Source organism: Lissotriton vulgaris, chromosome 10, assembly GCF_964263255.1.
Source record: "Lissotriton vulgaris chromosome 10, aLisVul1.2, whole genome shotgun sequence".
Taxonomy (NCBI): domain Eukaryota; kingdom Metazoa; phylum Chordata; class Amphibia; order Caudata; family Salamandridae; genus Lissotriton; species Lissotriton vulgaris.
Window position 1 is genome coordinate 482,272,358 of NC_141698.1, and position 24,003 is coordinate 482,296,360.

At 44.1% G+C, this 24,003-nt stretch overlaps 1 protein-coding gene across 1 annotated transcript in view; it reads left to right on the forward strand.

Moving 5' to 3' along the window:
• LOC147685432 (cyclin-dependent kinase-like 4) overlaps window positions 1–24,003 on the forward strand; it is an 892,274-nt gene that overhangs the window by 368,502 nt on the left and 499,769 nt on the right. The window contains exon 5 of the mRNA XM_086941335.1: window positions 9,317–9,407. Coding sequence (XP_086797461.1) covers window positions 9,317–9,407 — 91 coding nt within the window. The remainder of the gene's footprint in view (window positions 1–9,316; window positions 9,408–24,003) is intronic.

Sequence of the window (24,003 nt, forward strand, 5' to 3'; positions counted from 1 at the left end):
ATTTTATGGAATAGTAACTATGCTGACAGTATTGATTCTGATAATATGTCTGCTTGTATTTGCTAAGATGCTGCGCTTGAGATCACAGCGTTAGAAATAAACATTTCAAACTTGCTCATGTCTCATTTACTCCCTTTTCTGGACTGATATGAGAGTGTAACAAAAGAGTTTTCTTGTTTTCCACATCACCTGAGGTATCCTAAGTTTCATGTTCTGGGTTGACTAATCATTGGGGGTTTTGCTATAGGACGAAGAACCAATGAGTCGCTGCTGCTAGTCTGGTAGGGGATTTTGGGTACTAAGGTGAGTTTTGGCACACCCTAATTCATTGAGGTCCTAAGCCTCTATGCACAGTTCTGTGTAGGAACGGAATCCCTGCTACACCATGTGTCGTATTCTCCTCTCCCTATTCCATGTTAAGATTTGTTACTTTGGTATTTGTATTATAAAACTGCATATTTCTCTTTGTTTATCATTAGAAGGGAGATGTGTGGTATTGTATTCTCCCTGTTCCTCGTGCAAGGTTCTATAGAACATAGAACATTGTTTGATATGATTTGCATTCTCTTAGAGTCAGTTGCTGACTGGCTGGAGATGGCTGAGGTGTAAATGAATAAACCTCTGTGCTAATCTTTACCTACATGTTCCTTGTCTTTAAGAACTTTACACCATGTCCTCTCTACTCTTGTGTGTAAATCATTTAACAACAGCAACCTTCTCTGGAAACCACAATTTTCTAACAAAACTAGAACTTGTGGCCCATGTTAATGGGGATGATAGGGGATGTCAAGAAACCTGTTTATGACCAGAATTGTCCAAAACCATGGACCACTCCAAAACCGTATTAGTTATTTGTAAAGATTGTACGATTCAATCCATTGATTATTCAGCTTGATAATTGCAATTAATTCTGCCACTTGTGCTAAATTTACATTACACAAGTCTGATGCTTCCACAATATACGATATTGTGCAAACTTCATATGCTGCTCGGAGAGTTCCATAATCGTCTCTCAGACAGTAACCATCAACAAATAAAATCAAATTGACTTTATTCAATTGGTACATCTTTAATTTCTGGTCTTGGTTTGGTACATAATTCTGTCACATCAATGCAATCATGGTCACTTTCATCACTGTTTCAGAATTTAAGTACTGCAGTGTTTGATTGAAATGTTTTCTGCTGTCAGTATAATCTTGTCATATTTAGTCAAACAACTATTTGTTAGATGCTCAGTGTGTGTGTATGGGGCAGCAATGTCTCAACTGATTGTGAAAACAGCACAATAAGTGTGTTTCCCATCACAATAGTCTCACTGTGCATAGTTGACAATCAAGTAGCTGCAATGCTTTTCATTCACCCCAGGAGTGCAGTGGACACTGCATTCAGTGTAGCAGACACATATGCAATGGGGTTCGCCCTCCCCTGTGATTCCTTGTGAGCACTAAGCATCTCTCTCATTTATTCTGTCTCTCTCATGACAGAATAAATAAAAACAATTCTCTTAATTTGGCATTCCTAGAGAAGTTGTGTGTAGGAGGCAGGCATAGTATATGGTGCACACTTATTCAAGTGGTGCACCTTGCACTAATCCAGGCAACCCTATGTTTAATAACTATAGAAAGCTCCCAAAGTGGCACCTGTGGAGAGCAATCTTCAGGCTTATCTTGAAGGCCTGTTAAGCATGCTTGTTTCACCAGTTTATTCTTAGGGTGTAAGTTAAATGAAAAAGAACCATACGGTGTTTATATAAAAATACTTCTATTTATTACACAACACTCACTAACACATTGGTATATTCCTTCCCAGTGAAATCAACACAATGCACAAAATACTTCAAATGCGATCAGGTAACTAAGCACAAAATACAGTGGTCTCCAGGGGAGACCAAACCATATACCTAAAAAGAGTGATGCAAACTGCAACTAAGAATAGGACTAGGACCAGGAGACTGAGAGGAACTGGGGACACAAGGACCAACCCAATGTATGTACCCCGCAACCTTACAGAGGCTGGATGCAGTATGGAAACAAAGCCGCATGTCCAATGTAAGTCAACGGTGAAGTTGTGGTTGCAGTTTTCAAGAAGAAGTACCCTTTCCAGAGGACCCTAACGAGTTTCCTTGGAGGGCGGGAATACCCCAGGAACCAGGTTACTGACACCAGGGAAGCCAGGTACTTACGGGTGAAGAGACGTTGGAAACCTCCGTAGACAACACTGGGAGATTAGGAAGAAAAGGCCTTTTGGAGAAGTTCAGAAAATAGTCTGATGCAATCCAAAGATGGATTTGGGAGGAGAAGAACCTGTAAGCAGAGAGGGACAGAGCCTATGCCACTCAGATGTGACCAGGAGGCATGAAGACACAATGTCTACCAATGTCGGAGGTTCTGAAGAGTTCAGGGTGACCTTGTCTCTGCAACCATGAGGGCCAGGCGATTCTGAAGAAGTATAGGAGCCGTGCACAAGCTGTCCCACATTGCATGTCAGTGGCTAGGAGGTCAGTGTCTGGCAGGAGCGCCAACAAGCCTTAGTTGCTGCAACTGGTGTGGAAAGCGAAAGAAGAGCAACTTTGGGACCAGCAACGTCCATGGGACATCCTAACAGTAGCAGATTCAAAGCAGGCCATGAGCAAGTTGGGGTGCCCACTGAAGCAGGAGAAGACCTTCAGGGGGACCTGCAGGCAGATGGCACAGGAGTTGCAAGAGGACCTCAAGCAACTCACTTAAGATGAAGGCCCATGGTACAGAGGATGCAGTGAGGGTGCTAATCTTGGAGGGAATACATGCTGGAGGCCGGAGGCCGGAGGCTGGAGCTTAATGTAGCCTGAAGATCTCTGGAGAACAGCGAGACCAGGAGCAGCAGGAGACTTCCTTGGTGCGGTTTGGGTTCTAGACAAAATCCAACGAAGCCCAAGTTTCCAGGCGATCGAAGAGCGGCGTGGTTTCAGGGTTGAGTCTTGTCCCAAGATGAATCTGAGGAACCAACCACAGGTAAGCCCTTAAATACCCTAAGGAAAGGGTTGGGATAACTTGGGGTTCCCTCCCAGAGAAGGGCCTGGACTGAGGGGAGGATACTCATATGTCCTTTGTCCAGTTCCAAGCCAGAGCGGGAGTCAGGGGCTCCGTGAACTGGCTCAAACTGGAGTATGCCCGGAGGGCACCAAATGTGCCCCTCAAAGCAGTCTGGTGCCACTGGCAAGTTCCCCCACCCCAGCCAAATACACTAAGTCCTGTCTGGGAGGTGGTCACACCTCCCTGTACCCGTAAACCTATTGTACCACATTTCCCTGCTCGAGCTTGGCTCAGCAGCAGGAGGGCAGAAGCATTCCTGTGGTTGGCAGCAGCATAAGCTTGCTGTCAGACCCTGAAAGGCTATTACTGGGAGTACAGGGTGGTACCCTAGGGAGCTCCCCAGGTATATGGGATCAAACTTCCAACACTGGAATTGGTATTGGGTATGATTCCAACATGTTGAATACCCAAACTATTTAGTTAGACATCTCGTAATGACTGATGTCCACTATATGTATCAAAATGGCTGACCGCACTTACAAAGGCTGGATAATTTACTCCGGGGTTTGTAGGGGTGTCCTGCTCATGCAGTAGCATCCTCACACTTGTAACCAAGCACCCTGCCATCAGGACTGAACAGACTGCCATAGGGGTGACTTTTAGGTTTAAAGTACAGTGACCTCAGATATAAGAAAACGTACATCTGTCGTGAGAGGTGGTAGCACTAACTTGCACAGACTGAAATGTCAGGCCTGCATTCACAGTTTAAGTGGACTCCAATGGGTGGCACAATACATGCTGCAGCCCATGGTAGCCCCTTGGTGTACCTATGCCCTGGGTACCTTAGTACCATATACTAGGGACTTACAAGGGTACACAGTAGTCAATTGTGAATGTACATAAGTACTTCAAAACACATTGACATCAAGCAAAAAGTGGGGGTAACCATGACAGCAGATCCTACGTTTTTTACAGCGGGCTACACAAGCTGTGAATGGGCTCCATGATAGCTCACAAACATTCATTTCACTAAGACAGCAGAACCCTTGCTTCACTGTGAGTTAGCCTCTGTAAAGGCGTTGCAGTCAGAGTAAAGTTTAGAATACCCACACAACAGTAGCCAACAATCCCTAGAAAGATCCTCTGTGTTTTTGGTGGGCTCATTTTCAGTATCACAGAAATGCATTCTTTTTACAGCTTCCTTACTCCTGTCTCAATCTGGTATCACAAATAAATCACTGCTTCCTGACAATACTGTAATTTTGTAGGAAACACTTTATACCCATTTTCAGCTAGATGGTTTAGCAAGGCAGTGGCTTCAAGGTTACAGCCCTCTCTTATTTTATCTGCTTGTTACAGACCATATCTATATTGCACTATCACTGAGACAGAAGTCATATTTAAACTTTCCAGATTCTTTTTTTCAGGATTTGGGAGAAAATTGAAGGACTTTCTATATATCCTTCTGGAATCCTACATCAAACCAAATTTCTACTGGCAAATCTGAAAACAAAGAGATATTGGCTATCCTCATGAGGAGGTATTACGAAAAATGATTGACACTAATCAATCACCGTAAAACACTGTGCTTCTGCAGGAATCTGAAACAATTTTACTGTATATTCGGTACCAGGAGACAGCAAGCAATCACTGATAGAATTTATAGAATTTAGTTTGAGAGGTCTTGTACTACACTCCATTTTCCATCCCCAGCCACAAAAGTTGGGTCGGCAAGCGGGCAAACACACTGTATTGGGACCTATGCGGCAGGGTTGCTCGTTAACTCTCCCGTTGCCGCCGTCCCCAACCCTGAAACAATCCCTGCTCCCCAGCTTCCACGCAGCAAGAGAGAGCGCAAACGTCAGCACAAACAAAGAAACAAATTAAGACTAAACCCAACAGTCGATCCCCCCAAACTATTTCCGTTGTTTGCAAATGCAGCCAATAAAAAAGTCTTAAGTGTTTTACAATCACCACCAACGTCAACAACCCCCAATCAAAGTCCACCTAAGGCTGACTTAATTTCAAGTGCCTGCCAACAGATTTTTGTTTATAGTCACGATCGTAACACCACATCTGCTGAAGCCGTGGCACTGGAGCCTCAGCCTGCTACTGAAACACTAAGGGTCGAACCCAATGCACCAATTACATCAATGACCACAGTCACCACAACACAACCTGTGAGACGTTGGCCTGGTATATGATGATCACTAATTCTAGTGAGCACCTTGCACCAGTCCAAACGACCCTTGTGGTGATTGGTTGTAAGTCAACCTTATAGACCAGCTATGCTAGGGGTAACATGGACAAAAGCAGTCTTAGGCTAAACTCAAGAGGGCATGTGAATTATAAAATATATGTATTTATTTCTAGAATAATCCCCTATACTCTATATGAGCACAGAAGCACAAGCGTTAAACAAAGAACTTAACATAACATAGAAAAAGTTGTACTATTATGGATAGGCCGGGTGGTCACTCAAACCATATATTAAAAAAGTGGTATAAGTACCACGTCACGAACAATGGTAAGGCCTAGGGCCTTGGGAATCGCTGGGCCTACACTGGACTAATGAAGGTTAGGACATAGGAGGCCCACAGGATGCGGGTGCAGTGTCTATAGGCAACCGACTCATGGAGCAAACAACGTCCACTTTTACTTCTCAACATCTACATTAACCCAAGTACGCACACAAAAAAGGCCCATCTAACCCGCCTAATAAAAATTGTGTGCGACCTGGGCGTGGATCAACCTTATTCTGACTGTATAGTTTCAGGAGACTGTAACACCAACCTCTTTCAGGGCAATACAGCTGACCACGAAGGGCTCTTGCCATTCACACTTACTGTGGCAGAAGCACAGTCCAATCCACCAAAACAAGCACACTGCGGTCTGGGAGAACTGTGAGTGCTGCAACTTCATAGTGCTGGATTTCTGGTATTGAATGGCAGATCAATGAATGATATTCTACCAAAATGGACCTGGACAAATGTTCGCAAACAATCTTACTTAGATTATACCATTCGCAACTTAGCCCTGCTCAAACACCTGGGCGACTTCAGTATTCTACCTCGAACGGAAAGCGACCACCGCCCCCAGACTGTTACCCTCCATGTAAAGCCAGAGTATTACATACCAGCCCCAACAACATGTACAGGAACGTACACTGAAAATTTGAAGCACCTAAGATGGAGTGAAGACATAAGCCCTAATGTTATGAAGGCAAGTCTGACTCTTATAACGGGCAGAATTGACCCGGCGCCTTCTCCCACTGTTGCATGGTCGACGCTCTGGTTACAACTCTTTTTCCAGCCAAACAGCATCTCCACAAGGCTTCTTCCAGTCGCCAGTTCTCAATCTCAAACCAAACGAGGGTGCTGAAGAAATCCGGAAACAATGCCTTGCGGGTCCTTACGAAATCCCCAGGAAACAACAAGCATCTAAATGTGTACAAAACTGCTCAAAAATCATTTAGGCAGGCCATACAAAAAGATAAAAGACACCACCAAAGTCAATTCTGGTGCAAACTAATATGGGAGAGTAAAAACCAAAACGCAAGAAAATTCTGGGCTTTTATCAACCGCTACAACTCAAGCTCATGCAGCTCTGGGTCAGCAAACATTCAAGAAGCCAACTGGTCTGCCTTCCTTACAGACCTCTTTAGGTCTCCAGAGGGAATAGTGTCTTTAGAAATATGCGCTCCTAACCCGACGGAAACAAGCCAGAGCAAGAGCTGCAGTTTGCCACTGACTGTTTGGAACCACGCAGCGATGTCCTGCAGATCACCCAAGAAACTGTCACCAACGTTTTGTTAAAAGCAAGATCGGACGGAGCTCCTGGCCCAAATGGCCTACCACAGACCCTTTTTAAATCAAACGTAGTTTTTTGGTCAGGACACCTAAATTACCTTTTCAACTTCGCTTTTAGAACCTCAAACATTCCGGACTCTTGGCGTGGCGCAATAATTCATCCAATCTACAAATCAGGCTCCCACTCCTCTCCAAACAATTACAGACTAATAGCTCTCTTGGACATAGAGGCTAAGCACTATGCAGGCATTCTTTTGAAGGAGCTGAGATCATGTGCGGAACAGAACAACTTGATTCCAATGAATCAAACCAGTTTTACCACGAAATCTGGCACTCTGACTAACTTATTGGCATTGTCTTTAATTGTTGACAAAGAATGCTCCACATCCAGGGCTGTTTTTTGTTGATTTGTCAATGTTAAAGCCGCCTTCGACCGGGTTCCCTGGGCTGTTCTATGGGAAAAGCTAAACAAATGGGGGATCCCGGAAAAACTCTTGGAGGCGATTGTTCAATTACACTCAGGCACATGGGTCCAAGTGAAGTTGGGGTCCGGCACACATCTCTCCCGGAAAATCATGACAACTAGAGGTGTCAAACAGGGATGTGTGCTGGCCCCTCTTCTTTTTAATCTGTTCATAGCAGACTTGTAGGCTGCTCTAAATGAAACAAATAGTCATCCACCCAAGTTGGGTGGTTCGCCAATAAGCAATCTTCTGTACGGTGACGACTAGGTTCTCTTTAGTTTTACACGGGTGGGGTTGCAAAGGCTCTTGGACAAATTATACAATTACACCACCGCGAATCAATTAGAGGTTAATCTAAAGAAAACCAAAGTGATAACCTTTGGTAGAAAACGCAACGTCGGCACTGGCTGGTCGTATAACAATATGAGCCTTGCGACAGGAGGCACCTACAAATACTTAGGAGTTAATTTTGACTCTAGGGGTAACTTTGTCAAACAGCGTAGTGAGTTATCAGTAAAAGCCATGATCCTACAGGTGACCCTCTTTAAGCTCTCAAAAAATGTGTCTGGCCCAAGTCTATCACCTTTATTAGAAGTTATGGGAGCAAAAATTGGGCCGTCTTTGTCATATAGCATTGAGATTTTCAGGGGTAATTTAAACATCACCCTAAACCAACACGTGACTAAAATTTATAAAAAAGTCCTCCATTTGCCAAAAAATGCATCTGCCGCCCAGATCAGATTAGAACTGGGCTTATTAAACTATGAATCTCTAACATTGGCTCGTATTTAAACCTCTGCCATAAACGTAGACAAGCAGACACAGGCTCACTAGAGTCACTAGTCTGGCTAGACATCTCAGAGAAAAATCCAGGGGGCTCTTATCGACGCCTTTTTAAAGACTCCATCCGCGAAATGTCTGCGGGCGACCTATGGGCCCTCAACCTCAGCACTACTGCATTTAAATCCTGCATTAAGAAATGTGTCAGATTGAGCTCCCTTATTATTGGCAAAGCCCATTTTGCCAAACGCAGACATGCATGGGCAGTTATGAAGTCTTATCGCCGGCTATCTCCCGCTATCTATCTGTCGTGCACTTACTCCCTCTATTTAAAACTTAGTTTCATGGCTATTAGATTGGGCGACTGGTAATTTCAAAAAGATTTGCCCTCTTGGCGTCGCATGTCAGGAGTTTTATTGTGCAGAGGGTGCGGTAAGACGGCTGAAACCTTGGAGTACGTGGTCTGCCTTTGCCCCGCCCTTATGTCACAGCTCAGACGCAAATTGAAAACGGAGTGGAACAGGTTGGGTATTTGGACCTGTAGACAGGCAATTATTGCAGCAATAAACCCTGAAAATATAGCCTTAAATATAGGCCTCAGAACCTACATACGCTCTGCATATTGTTCCTTTATGCATGCCTCTTCTCTTAAGCAATAGTTTAAATCAAATTGCACTTTATTTCTAAGCTGCTAAGACTGTTTTTATTTGACTGCATTTTTACACAACCCGCTGCTATAGATGTGTTGCTGCTAAGTTTTATCTGATTTTATATTTTTTAAAACCTGCAGCTATTTGATGAACATTAGATTGCTTTTACAAGCCTAACATTGTCAACTGTCGGTATTACAAACCTTTCCTGTTTTAATTTTTTGTTTAAAGCTACACTGATCGTGCTTTTTAATTACCCATATGTAATAGGAACACGCTAACGCTATTTGGAAGATTTTCATTTAACTATTGTTGTTTACTGGTTCGTTTTTTACCTAATAATGTGTACTGTTGTTAGCATCATTGTGGTGTTCTTTTAAGGATATTTTATATCCAAATAAAGATTATTATTATTATTATGATTGTGTCCCAACAGTAATATGTAGTTTGTGAAGTATAACTTTGATAGCACTGCAATAATGAGCAGCGAGTACAATGACAGTTGTGTGAATGCAGCCAAAGACAGTGTGAGAAGTGTACTGTCATTTCATGTCTTTTGATGATTGCAGGTGGACTCACCAGGTTTTTGTTATGTTTTTCAGTGTATTCACAGGGATGTAAAACCAGAGAATATCCTCCTCACAAAGCAGGGCATCATCAAGCTCTGTGACTTTGGCTTTGCACGAATTCTCAGTAAGTGGGCACATGCCCAGCACCATGTAGTTACTGCCCCCACTGTGCCAGAAATGGGGTCTGTGTCTAAGAAGATCTACTATTGTAATATTTTTAAATGTTATAAAGGCTCTTGGAGGGAATATCCTTGGCTGTCTGCCTTGGTGCATCCCTTTGGTAGGACTCTCCCATTGTGCTGCCAGTTCTTAAGTAGGGTGGACCAGAAGTGCATGGAGGACCCCACAACATTGCATCAATTTTTTGGCTCCCCATAAAATAATGACAGTTGCTCCCACTGGCCGCTGTGATCAGTTGGCTACCTATTGTGGCAGCAGTCAGCACAATATGATGTGCCAAAATATTCAACATTTGATTGCCTTACATTAATACAGATTGCTTTATATCAACCACAGTAGTTCACATAGCAAAGATTTTCATGTATGAAGCATACTGGATGTGCCTTTTGAGCACACTACACTATTTCACAAAATATACTTTGGTCTGAATGCAGTATGCTGGTTTAAAATTCCTTTGTGTTGTGTATATGTTGGTGAATCATAGGTAAACAACTGGCAGGCAAATCAAGTATATTGGCTTATGTGAGAAACCATATGTTTTCATTAGTGTGATTTTTAAATACTACATATTGGTTTATGATACCAATAAACTGAATTATATAAACAGCATACTCCTCTGTGCTGATATTGGATTGGTGTATGTAAATCAAAAGCTGCGTTTGTGCACAATGAATCAGATTTCAAGCATACTTTGTTGCCTCACTCTAAATGTCTTTCTTTGAACATTTGAAGTTACCCTCCAAAAACTGGTATTACTATATCAAGATACCCTGTGTCTGTATTCTGACTCTACATCTCCCTTTAAAAATGTTTCATCTACCCTAATGCTGTAGCATCTTACTGTTTGCATTACCTTTCATAGTGTGATGCAAAATGTGAAGCTCGTCAAAACGGTTAGTAAGTTTCCCACTTCAAGGTACTAATTTAGAGGGGAACTCTAAAACCACTCATATGTAGAAGAAATGAGTCATCTTTGCGAGGATATAGAGAACTCCCTGCCAGTGGGGAATCATTTTACCACATTGCCTCTGTCATATGTCTGTTTGATGGGTCTCCATCAGTGGAAGATCCTGCAATGAACGACTTACTATTTCTTCAGCAGATTGGTGGATTTCTTGTAGCCAACCATGAGGAAGTTCCCCATTTAATGTAAAGTGGGTTGGCATCTGTAAGGGTGGTAGAGTGCAGAATCTAGAGAAGTCTGCACTTTGTGTGTACATTTTTTCCCAAAGTGCCTCCTGTGGCCATGGTAGGAGCTAGTTCGGTGACCTCATATCACTTTTATTGTGTCAAATTACAGACTGCCCCAAAGTGGGAGCCTTTCTTCAAAAAAATATAACAGAGGCACCTTCCAAGATCAGAGCTATTTCCTAGCACGGAGGGGACATATCTGGGGGTTTACTGTCTGGGGCCACCATGGCTGACATGGCATACATGGACTGAAAGAATGTTGCGAGAGTGATGTGAGAAGGGCTACCCCTAAGCAGTGCAGCCGTTCTGCCAGAAGTATTTTCCCAATAACAAAGCTGGCATTGGCTTTCCCTTTTGAAAAATTGCAATCCCCCTACCTCCAAATAAGGCACTGGAAAGTAGAGGCGGGCAGGTTTTTGGTGGATGTACCATTACAGCTTTTTGTAAACTACTCCTTAGTAAGTCCCACTTATTTTTTGATTCTTCAGTACTATTTGGGGAAATGCTGAGCAATCCTCAGCAGAGACTTATTGGCCCTTCTGAAATGAACCTCACCTAAAAATTGTGAGTTTCAGTTTATAAACTTTATTCGATTGTTTAAAAAAAACATCATAAAAGTATACGGTTAAAACATTGCACATTCAAGAATATATTTTTTAAAAAAAATACAGCACCAAGGGGGAATACATATCAAAGTATTTGAGCGAAAAAACTTTTGGCATAAAATGTAGGAATGACTGAACATAAATTTATGGAAAAACCATACTTAGTCTTGCTGTGATAGATTTCAAAATAAACGTAGCAGTGAAGAAACATAAATCTGGGCTCGCAAGTGAGAATAATAGCCTCATTGCGTTTCTTGTAGTATACGTGGAGTATTTCAAAAACATGGGTTTAAGGTAGCAAATACGCTGGGCTTTGTACAAAGGACAGAGTAGGAGAAAGTGCGGTGTGCTTTGTTTGGTTAAGCCGTCACACGGATAAGGGGTAACCGAGTGACATTTCATTATGGGGAAAGCAACCAGGTTATGCGCTATGCCTAGTCTCAGTCTTGAGAGTACAAATTGATGGGACTGTCTATGGATAACCTTAAGGTACATGGGTATACCAGGTCTGTCTTCTTTCAAGGAATAATGGAAAACATGAGTAGAATAGTCTTTAGTTGTATTTTTCCGCAGATCAGATTTAACCCTCAAAAATTCATTTTTAACTTCCTGTTTAGTCAAAGAATTTATGCAAATAGGGTCATTACATACATCCATATCAAACAGATCCTTAACACTTGAAATCACACATTTTAACCAAGGAATATTTGAAACTTTTTCCAGTAGTAGGCAGTCCTTAATAATGTCTTTGGTAAAGGCAGTTTCCGTCTTGGTTAAAATGGATTTCCAGACCAACAGTGGCTTTAGTCCGGTTAGATCAGATAAGTAGTCCAGATCTAGTTCCATGTGTGTTAAAACGTTGGATGCCGAAGATGGAAGGCAGAGCAACCGTTTGAGAAAAATGTTTTCCATAATTTGCAGGGCCCTTACATTGCAATGTCCCCAAACCCCAGAACCGTACAATGCTACCGAGGTACATCTGTGCTTGTAAATATTCAGCATATCTACAATACGGCGGCTTCTCACTTTAGAAGCAAAGCGGAAGACGCCTAGGGATGCTTTCCCCATTCTAGCTTCCACATTTGTCTGCTCTGGAGCCCAGGAACCTCTGTTATTAAAAGTAACGCCCAGATAACAAAAATTGGCAACAGTCTCAATATGGTTTTCCTTAAAACAAAAGGGTTTAAGAAGTTTTACCTTTTTACCACACACCATAACAAAGGTTTTGGAGTTATTGATTTTAAGTTTCTTCCTCTGAAAAAAATCATAAAACCCATTCATCAATTTTTGAAGGCCTAAAGGGGTCCTGGAAAGTAAGACAGTGTCGTCGGCATAAAGTAATACCGGTATGGGAAGACCTCCTACTTGGGGGGCATCGGCTTGGATTTGCTTTTAATCTTGCTCAACTGAATTAATAAAGAGCGAGAAAAGCAACGGGGCCAAAACACATCCCTGTCGGATGCCAGATCTTACTTTGATCTTTCGTGTGCACTCCCCCGCTGGTCCATAATGGATTTGGGCCGATAGGTTGGAGTAAAGTCTGGCTAAAAAGTGTATAATATCAGGGGGGGCCCCCATGCCCAATAAAGTTGACCATAACAAAGCATGGTCAACCAAGTCGAAGACGCTAGAAAGATCCGCAAAACACAGGTATAGTGATCCCGGTTTGGCCTTGGTGTATTTACCAATTAGAAGGTTCAGAATAATACATTGTTCAATAGTACCAAGGCCCTTTCTAAAGCCATATTGCGATGGGGCGAGGATATGGTTATCTGTGGCCCAGTCTTCCAATCGTGTTAACAAGACCCTACTCAAGATTTTTAATGAGGAATCCAGAAGGGAGATAGGGCGGTAGTTCTTAGCCTCTCCTCTATCCCCCTTCTTGTAGATTGGAATTATAATGGATTCACCCCAGCTTGAGGGAGTCTTGTTATCCACAGCGGCATTAAATGCAATGGTTAATAATGGACTCCAAAGTGCCAGATCATATTTATAAAGATCAATTGGCACCCCATCTGGACCAGGTGCCTTTCCCCCTTTACTATTCTTTATTGCCATATCCACCTCATGGATCGTGATTCTCAGGGTTTCAACTGGGGTAATAAGATTGTTACAGAAGTTATCATTAAACTCTCCAGTTGGATCAAAAATCCCTGTGAAGTGTGAAACCCAACTGTCTTCGCTTACTTGGGCTGTAAGGACTGGAAATTCTTCCTTTTGGAGGAATGGGCTGTTGATGGTACTCCAGAACAGCGTGCTGTCCCGGAGGGCTGCAGCTTTATTCAGGTCTTCCCAGGCTAGTTCTCTTAGCTCTTGTTTTCCTGAGTTTCAATTCGTTTTTATAATTGACCCTCAAGAGTTTAACTGCTTCCCTATCTCTAGGATTGATGGAAAGGGCAAGCTTAAGGGCTTTTAACGCCTTAGTGCACGCCTGATTGAACCAACCCGGTGTTTCCCGTTTAATAGGGGGCCTTCTTGGTGGTAAGGGTTTGCTTAATTATGGTATCCAATTTCTCGAAATTATTTCCGGTATAATCAGGTGGGGCATCGGTTTCAAGACAGCAAAGTATCACTTCCAAGCCGGCTTTCACAACACTGCGGAGTAAATTCTCGGATTTTTCCCCGCACCACTTAATGCGTATCCCATTTGGCCTGCTTTGGGATAATGTCATCAACAACCCTACCGGAAAATACCTTCCTAGTAATCTCACAGAAGATGGACATAGTTAGTGCATTGTGGTCACTCAGTCCAAGGTCCAGGATATACGGGACCGTACAATGCGGAACTAGCCGGTTGGAGATGAGCAAAAAATCAATAATAGAAACAATATTCCTCCCCGTAAAAGTAGAGGCCAAATTACCCTCGTTGTCAGGGGCATGTTGGTGGATGGACACATCATACTTTAGCATCAGGTTGTTAAGTGAAGTACCATAGGGGGAATGCAGAAAATGTAGTGAGTACTCCCCATTATCCCCATCATATCCACATCCATATCCACATGCAGTTGTATAGGAGAGAGGGCAAGTTCTGATGTTAAAGTCTCCCCCCCCAAATAATATCATAGGATATGGCCGATTTACAGAGTATTGAGTCTATAACAGTTTCAAGTTCATCCACAACAGTGGTGCTGGAAGGGTCAAAGGTGTTATTATAGTGGTTGACCAATAGAATATTTCTATCCCTGCTAACCATTATTTCCAGTATCTGTGAATGGGACCCCACAAAATGACTTTTCCTTACATGTATAGGGAGGTGATAAAATCAGCAATCCACCTTTAGCCCTCCCCATAACAGACTCTACAGCATTACAATTGTAAGAAACAAAACCATCAAAGTGAATATCTTCCACTGACCATGTTTCTTGCAAACACAAAATGTCAAAGTCCCTGATGTGCTCCCTCCAGCCCGGGGCTGCAACTTTTTGCCGCCACCCTGCAATATTCCAACTCGCCATGGAATAACCTGTTAGCCTAGGGGCCTGTACTGTATCAGTAGGGGTAGCTGTTGTGGAAGAAGTTGTAAGGCCCACATCGGTGGGAACCTGTACCAAATCAGTGGGAATAGCTGTAATGGAGGAAGTTGCATGGCCCACATCGGTGGGAGCCTGTACCATATCAGTGGGGGTTGCTATGGTGGAAAAAGTTATATAGCCCACATCAGCAGCAACCATCACATGAGGTACAGGAAGAGCTGCCTTCAGGACAATAGGTGGGGTAGGAGTCGGGTTGGGAGCGGTTTCCATGCACTGGGTCGGTGGTTTGACAGTAGATGGGACTTCACTGTTAACTGTGGCAAGAGTCAACTCCGGGGAAGAGGGAACAGGGGGTAGTCAGTCAACTCCCTCCAGACCTTCTAAGCAACCAAAGCGATTATAATCCATAAAGGGATGGAATTGGGGTACGTATTGAGGTTGTCTAGGTGGTCTGGTATCATAGGGTCGCTGCCTGCCCCTACGTTCCACAACAGTCCAGTCCCCCCTTCTCGATTGATGGTAGTTGTTGGCTGGTGGGAAGAAGTAGGAGACTGGAAGGGTCTGGATGGTGGAATCGAAAGATCTCTAAAGCTAACGGTTATGCATTCTCCATTGATGTTTTTAGGAGTCTTACCTATCCAGGGAACCCTCCTGACCATGATGATTTCGTTATGTAAATGGGTCGGGAGGGGTCTATTCCAATTAAGCCATTTGATTATCTTGCTTTTCAGGGAACTGAAAGTTTCTGTCTCCCCTTTTTCTAATGGTGGTACTCCAGCTAAGATAACTGAGAACCGGTTAGCTTCTGGTGGAAGATCAGGCCGTCTAGGTCTAGGGGTATTTTGTTCCTTAACCGGGGATCCCTGATTTACCTCATCCATGTGAACTGGGGGGTTAGATTGACTGGATTGATGACTCGCCACATGTTCAGCGGTTGTATTGTTGGGCATGGAAGGGGTCGGTAGACTGTTAGATAATGAAGGAATGGTAGGTTGATTCGAGTTTGGAGGTAGGGGGACCAGGGGAGTTGGGACAATGGGTGGGGTGTTTTGGCGTTGGGGATTACTGAGAGTTGCTAGGATAGAGGCAGTGGTTTTCTCTATGTTGGATATTCTAGAATTTAACCTATCCAATTTTGCCTCTAGTGGTGAAATAATTGATTTAAGTAAGGCCACTGCCCACTCCATGGACACCTCTCTACCCGGGGGGGTAACATCATGGGGGTTGGTAATCTGGGGTGGTTCGCCCCGCACTTTGGCTGATTTTACAGATCTTCCCATTTTAGTTTCTTTTTTATTATACACTCTTTTCCGTTTCCTAATTGGGCCTTCGCTCTCCCCTTGACTCTTAGTTTGAATAATACTTTCTTCAAGGTGGGACGAAAGAGAGACATTATTGCTATCGGGGGCATAATTAATGTCCGCGACAGTGTCAATTATGGTAGCCAAGGTGTCAGGTTCTTCTCTAGGTGGGGGTGTTACCTCCAAGATAGCTGATTGTTCACTATTTCTGTTAGGTGTTTTGGCATTAGCAAGAGGCCCTATGGATGATCGTTTAAGGGAGATAAGTTCGGTTGATAGGCGTTTTTCCAGTATGACGATCTACTTATCTATGATATTATTGGCCCTTATTAGAAATTTTTCCATACCTCCTGCGGTAGAGAGACTTCCAGTTAGCGATGATTTTATCCTGGTATCTCTTCCAGCCATGGCCCCCGGTAGAGAGAGGGGGCTTCCACAGGTTAGAGGGGTAGCCCGGTCCGGTCACTCCCGGTCACGAACGGGCACAAACGGGCCCGCTCTTGGCCCAATCTTCGCCCGAGCTTCGGCCCGCGCGCGTCCCGCGTGCGCGTGAATGGGCGGGGCTAAATAGGGAGGAAGGGGGGAGGGCGGGAAGAGTCGCAGGTGCGCTGGTGACCTGAGCGCTACTCCTGCTGGGACTCACAGTCCCGCCCTCACAGTCCACAGAGCCCCTTGCAGTCCAGGGGGTCCAAATCGCCACACACCGCTGACGTCCGCTTTCTCCCGCCTTCAGGGAAACTCCTCGCAAGCACAAACAGTCACCGGCTACGAGCGGCTCCCGCGGAGCGGGGGCCGCGAGCAGTCTTTAAGCAGCAGGAGGAGGGAGGAGGGGGGAGGGCGGGAAGAGTCGCAGGTGCGCTGGTGACCTGAGCGCTACTCCTGCTGGGACTCGCAGTCCCGCCCTCGCAGTCCACAGAGCCCCTTGCAGTACAGGGGGTCCAAATCGCCACACACCGCTGACGTCCGCTTTCTCCCGCCTTCAGGGAAACTCCTCACAAGCACAAACAGTCACCGGCTACGAGCGGCTCCCGCGGAGCGGGGGCCGCGAGCAGTCTTTAAGCAGCAGGAGGAGGGGGGAGGGGGGGAAGAGTCGCAGGTGCGCTGGTGACCTGAGCGCTACTCCTGCTGGGACTCGCTGTCCCGCCCTCGCAGTCCACAGAGCCCCTTGCAGTCCAGGGGGTCCAAATCGCCACACACCGCTGACGTCCGCTTTCTCCTGCCTTCAGGGAAACTCCTCGCAAGCACAAACAGTCACCGGCTACGAGCGGCTCCCGCAGAGCGGGGGCCGCGAGCAGTCTTTAAGCAGCAGGAGGAGGGAGGAGGGGGGAGGGCGGGAAGAGTCGCAGGTGCGCTGGTGACCTGAGCGCTACTCCTGCTGGGACTCGCAGTCCCGCCCTCACAGTCCACAGAGCCCCTTGCAGTCCAGGGGGTCCAAATCGCCACACACCGCTGACGTCCGCTTTCTCCCGCCTTCAGGGAAACTCCTCGCAAGCACAAACAGTCACCGGCTACGAGCGGTAAACTACTCCTTAGTAAGTCCCACTTATTTTTTGATTCTTCAGTACTATTTGGGGAAATGCTGAGCAATCCTCAGCAGAGACTTATTGGCCCTTCTGAAATGAACCTCACCTAAAAATTGTGAGTTATTTGCTCTTGTTTTGTAAATTGCTACTGTGATAAAGATGTTTGGTCCTATGTATCAATAACAGCACATTTCTTTGTCTTTCTCTAGGTCTAATATTTGTATTTCAAAGAGTAGTTATGCAACATTTGCTTCTAAGTTTGGCAAGTTTGAATATGGTGGGTTTGACCCCCTCCTTTGCTTAGGCCGTGGAGGTCAGGTTCTAGGTTCTGCCCCCATTTTACTAAGGATATGACCTCCATGTCCTTTCACTGAGGCTTTCCCACTCGTATTTCCTCACCTGTGATGGTTGAGAAATTGCTACTACTACCACCCCAAAGGGGGTGATATCACAGACTTTAGGGTCTGCGCACACCTGCACATTGCCATCTCTAATCTCCGTCGACATACTGAAGGTCCAATTGTCTCTAAATGTGATGGGCGGACCTTCCTCTTGGTGAATATGGAGTACCTCTCCGCCAACCTCTAAGTGGCCCATTTATGAGCCAGTTTGCATCTCTCATATATCACACAACATGGTGTAAGAGCAGCGCAAACCTTACATGTGATTTATGAAGCCATGCAGGGCCACTTTGTCTAACCCCGAATGGCTCCATAAATCTGAAGTTAGGCAACGCAGCACAAATCGCTGCGTTGCCTTACTCTGCTCTGGGAAGGCATTCCATGGGCGTGTGTGGGTGTTTCAACGTAACTTCCATGTTTTTTACGTAAGTACAAAACTGGTAGACCTGGGAATGCGCCAAAAAGTTAGGCCTTCTATGGTGAGGCATAACAAGGTCAAATATCTTAATATCTCCTTGTTACTTCCTCTTTCTATTGTGTGCTGAATTATACAGCAAAATTAGAAAAAGGAATATGCCTCTCAGTATTTTTTTGTGCAGGAAGGTGTCCCTTCTTGCGCAAAAATGATCCTGCATGCAACACAGGCACCCTTGCACCATGGTTCAAGGGTGCCTGTGTTAGCACTAGACTGCTAAAAGGGTGCCCGCGCAGGGGAAAAGGCAGGAATTGCCATATTGCCTTAATTACAACACATTCTTACCCTTTCCCTGTCACGCAGTGCAGCAAGGTGATATGCTGTTCTGCACTGCTTGACATTCTTGGTAATAGGCCCTCAAATTGGGCCAAAAGACCCCTCAGCAAAAAGCAATACTATACCAATCCGGAGGCTGGTCCTCTTGTTCATCCTCCTCATGTTCTTGTGATGACACAATACAGTACAGTAAAATCTGTTCTCCAGCCTGTTGTGACCATCTGTCCACAGAGTGAGCATGAATCCATGACCTTCAGTTATAATGTAGGTGGTCAAAGTCGAATGTGGAGTCATTTTTGTGAAAGCTACTGGATTTGGCCAGCATCATGTTCCCTTGCTGAAAAAATACAACTTCTCGCTTCTTCTGTGTTCCACATATTAATTTATGTGCTGTTTCCAACTGTTATTTTGTCTCTGCACTCCCTTTCAGTTACAAAAAGCAACAGCTGGCCCTTAGAAGACCAAGTGCATATTTTTCTTCCAAACAACAATTTAGCCAAGGTTCTCCTAGCGGTGCAATGTGGGATGCCTCAATAGTTCCTCGGGATCTGATAGAGTGCCACAGAAACTATAGTTCCCTTGATTTTTTTGATGTACAAGGTCATTTTGATCTTGGGATTAAATCCTTTCACCCTGCCATTTGCTTTTGACCACAGTGAAGTGTTGCAAAATTGGTATTGTTTCTTCCATTGAAAGGAGAGCCATTATTGGACAGTCCAACTTGTGAAATGCCATAGAAAATATTTTTGGGCACAGAAATCACCACATAAGCTGCTGTGCAAGGCGCCAAAGGGATTTTATGGAATTTGGAATATCATCCATCACTTCCAGAAGCTATTGGCCTAAGGCAATGGATCTACAGAAATTAACACCCACTTTTTTCCCACACACCTCCTAGTAGAGTGACTTCTAGAGATGCTCTAAAAGCTGGTCTTTCCCAGGAGACTTGATAGCCGCCCCACATTACCTCACATTTTCTTGTCCAGGAAAGGAACCCATACCTTCTGGCACAGCATTCCTTTTTACACAACCATTCCAAGAGGACCATAATGTGCCAGTTCAATTAACCTCTTGCAGAGTGTCCTGAGGATCATCAGGCATGTTCCTTCCTGCAGCAGAGACTTATAGTGATATGCCAGTTCACCATGCATATTGCAGAATTACTTCATTCATTCATTAAACTTTATTCGGTTCTCATGATAAAAACCATAAAAGTTACATTATATCATAAAAACAGGGCAAAAAGATATACAGGATAAAAATACAATTAGCCCATTAATCAATTGAAAGTTTAAGGGAACAATGTGCATCACATTATTATAATAAAATAAGTTCATAAAAATACATAGCATCCAGGGCAGTTAAGATTCCAGACATTTCCTGTACCTTAAAGAGCATTTAAAAAAACCAACAACAAGCGGAATATGTTCAGGTTTTAGGAGTTGCAAGTAATAGAGAGCTGGGCGAACCTGCAAAAAATTTAGCTTTTTTAAAAGGGATTTTAAAAACAGCCTCCGGGGGGCTTCAAAAAAGTAACAAAAAAAGCCAAAGTGTAGCAAATCCTGTGGAGACACATTGTCGCAGCCACAGGGTGCTAACACCTGACCTTTGTGGCTCCCCTTGGGTACTGCTAATAAAAGATGGAAATAATCCAATCTAAACCTGACTAACATAAATCTTTCATGCATTGACAAAGTCCACAAGAGATATGGCTCCATTGCGAGCGAAGTTCTAAGCATTAGGGGCCTGATTACGATTGCGGTTTTCCCGCATCCTCCGGGCCGCGGGAAGCCACCGCCGGCCCGGAGGATGCGGGAAAACCGCTGCGGACTGAAAAAGACCCCCCGCCAGATTAGGATGGCTGGGGGATCGTTTTTAAGTCCGCAGCTTTTCCACCGCGGTCGCCTTCCGACCGCGGCGGAAAAGCTTTAACATGGCTGGCGGTGTCTATCAGACACCGCCAGCCATATTAGGATGTCTGCGGAAAGATGCCTTTACACGGCGGCATTTCCGCCGTGTAAAGGCATACGGATTTGTGTTTGGGGGCCCGTTGCGGGCCCCCAGGGGTGAAGGGGGGTGGGGGGTGCACATGGGGGGTACCTATGGTACTCCCCTGCATTTGCCTGCACAAAGCGGCAGGCACCGCGAGGTGCCTGCCGCTTTGTGCATGCAAATGCACAACTCACATTTTTAACATTGCGGGGGTGCTGCTTCAAGCAGCACCCGCCGCAATGATAAAAATACAGGATGTGACCGCCAGGGTGGCGGTCACATCCTAATTTGCACGGAGGGACCGCCGCTGCCCCTGCGGACGGTCCCTCCTACTCTATGGTGGCGGACGGACTCAGGTCCGTCTGCCATCATAATCGGCCCCTAAATGTTTACGGATGCCATTTTTCAATAGTTCAGTTCCTGAAGATCGATATCTGTGCCTTTTCTTGATACTGATAGTTCTGCAGACTTAGGCTCATTTCCCTACGTGTGGTGGAATCTTCTCATTGGTGTTTCTGAAATGGTTATGCAGGCCTGTTGGTCAGTTACTGCTGTGAACTCTTGACATACACAAATAGATGAAAATGTGCTCATTCCCACACCACTGACAGGCTATCTTCAGCTTGTGAGTAGGCAGATTCATGTTTTGTAAGAGACTGCTGACTAACAACATAATCTAGGACTATGCTTGGTATAGACAATATGATCATGGATGACTTCAATTGTTGCTTGAGATTAAAGAGACCAGTTGTGATTCATATTTTCTGTTAATCAGGGTCACACCAACAGAAGAAAATTCAGGAAGTATCTTGCTCTGTAGATAGCTATACGCAGGAACAATCAGGTTTTCCTGTGTAAGAACAGGTGTAAGGGCTGCTGCTTGGACTGGATTTGATTCCATGCCCTTCCTTGAGTATGTGTAGTAAAATCTCATATCTGTCTGCCAAAATGAATACTTGTCTTTATTGAAGGTTAATTCGTCCATGGCCAGAACATGAAAGACATTTACAAGTGCCTCATGATGTTTATGGAAAGATTTTCCAAACACCAGGACATTGTTGCTGTAGTGTAAACAGTTACAAAATCCCTGCTCTTTCCATAGCCAATCCAAAGCTAACTTCTTTGTCTGAAATAATTCAGTGTTTACTTTTGTTTCAGAAAACACCAACTTTGTACTCGAGCTCTAAAGGAAGCGATGCCCTTTTCTGTCTTACACAGCATCCACCAATAATACCATACACAAGAATATTAGGGCCAGTGGTAAAAATTGGAAAATCGTAATAGGATAATAGCAGAAACCATGTCACTGAACTCATACATGCTAACTCTCCTGATTCAGGTGGGAGACTACTGATTTCAAGGCTAGTCTCCCGCCTCCTGACTCCTGCATGCAAAAACACCATTCCTCAGTGGGCTTCTGCCGACAAGGACTGGTCTTGTGTGACTTAGATAAAGCACTGCCATTAATCTGTTTCTGCAGGCCAGTACACAGTATGTTTGACAAGCTCTCCCTTTCTGCCATAGCATGTCCTGTTTGCTCCTGGCAGGTAAGGAAAAAACTCATATTTTACATTGCTAAAATCCAATCCTGCAGCAGCACACTTTGTAGTCCCATACATGACAAAATGTCAATTTTTTTATATATATATTTTTTTCACTGAAAAAAACACAGGTTTCAGGGATGTTATAGTTAGTTGGACATTTCACTTGTACAAAACCAGAGAAATCCGCCGTTATAGTTAGTTGGGCTAATGATAACTCATGCCCCACAATGCAGTGCTGATAACATCACACATTACATCACTCATGACATGGTCAGTGACATCAGTGATAACATCTCAAATTACATCACTGATGAAATCATCCAGTGACTGTGTGTTTCTGTAAAGTATAAATATGTTTTTTATATATATGCCAAGGTGTATTGAAGAATGATTGGGTGTATGTGTGTCTGAATGGATGATTTAGTAGGTGCGTGACTGACTGTATAAGTGAGTAATTAAACATGTCTTACTGAATGCATGGGTATCAGTCTGTCAGTTGGTGTGTAAGTGGCTGCATGGGTTGGTGAGTGTAGGAAGGTGGATATCTGACTATATGGTTACCCCCATTTTTTGACTGGTGTTTAGCTGGTTTTCGACTTAGTTGGACTGGGACCCTGATAATCAGGGCCCCAGTCTATCTGCTTTCCCTATAAAATGGACTCCATGTACTTTAGGTACATACCAGATTGGTTACTGGGTCACCTTTGTGAGCCCCTGTATAATGTACCATAGGTACCCAGAGCATAGGTGCACCCAAGGCCTACCAGGGGCTGCAAGTTCGTTATGGTGGTGTTGAGTTACCACCCAATCGCGCACTGTTCACGTGGCGCCGTGGCGCTTTATATAATTTTATTGAATCAAAAATATGTTTAAACCTTTTTTGTGTTGTATTTCTCACATTTATTTTTCTAGTTCATATTGTTTTTCATGTAAATCATAATTACTTTTTTAACGTACACAATTATTTTTCATTACTGACATATATTCACAAGGTTTATACATTCCATGTTCATCAGTTCATGTTTGGCACATTTAGTATAATACATATATTCCACATTTTACGAATGAGCCCAATGCATTTCGGCACTGGTATGTGCTGTAGTGTAGTTCCTCGTTTCCCACTAGGCCCTGCGCATTGGAATAACATAAACAGTAGTATCGACGTGGAACTGGCTATATTCCAGGCCTCCACTGACTATGCTAAACTTAATTGGGTTGTGTTACCAACTAGCTCAGAGGTCACTGGAAACTTTCTTCTCTGCATAGGAAGTGATCAGCTTCCTTGGCACAGACAAGAAGGGATTCAGTTTTCCAACAACCGTGCAACATGACAACTTTGCTCCTCAGATCAAGAGTCGATCTCTAGGGTCATGTGAAACAATAGACACAGATTTCACTCAGTCAGTCTAGTGCAGTTTACTTTCACGGTATGTAGAGAATAAAGAGACGGGCGTGTATCAATAAAGGTTAACATTTATTGAACAGTCTTTCTTCTCGTACAAGAGAAATGTATTGCCACAATTGCAATAACTGTTATTATAAAAAGTACGTACAGGAAGATAAGAATTGCGAAATAGAACTGTAAAAGCATTGATATGGTTTCTTAGCCATACAATGGTTTAAAAGTAATAAAACATATATACAGTCATATATACATTAGGCTAACATACTCAACTGGTGCTTCTAACTAAGCCTACCCCGGTGTGCCTGACCTAAGCCTAACACGTGAAAAGGGGAGTAAGTAAGTAGCTTAAGTTAA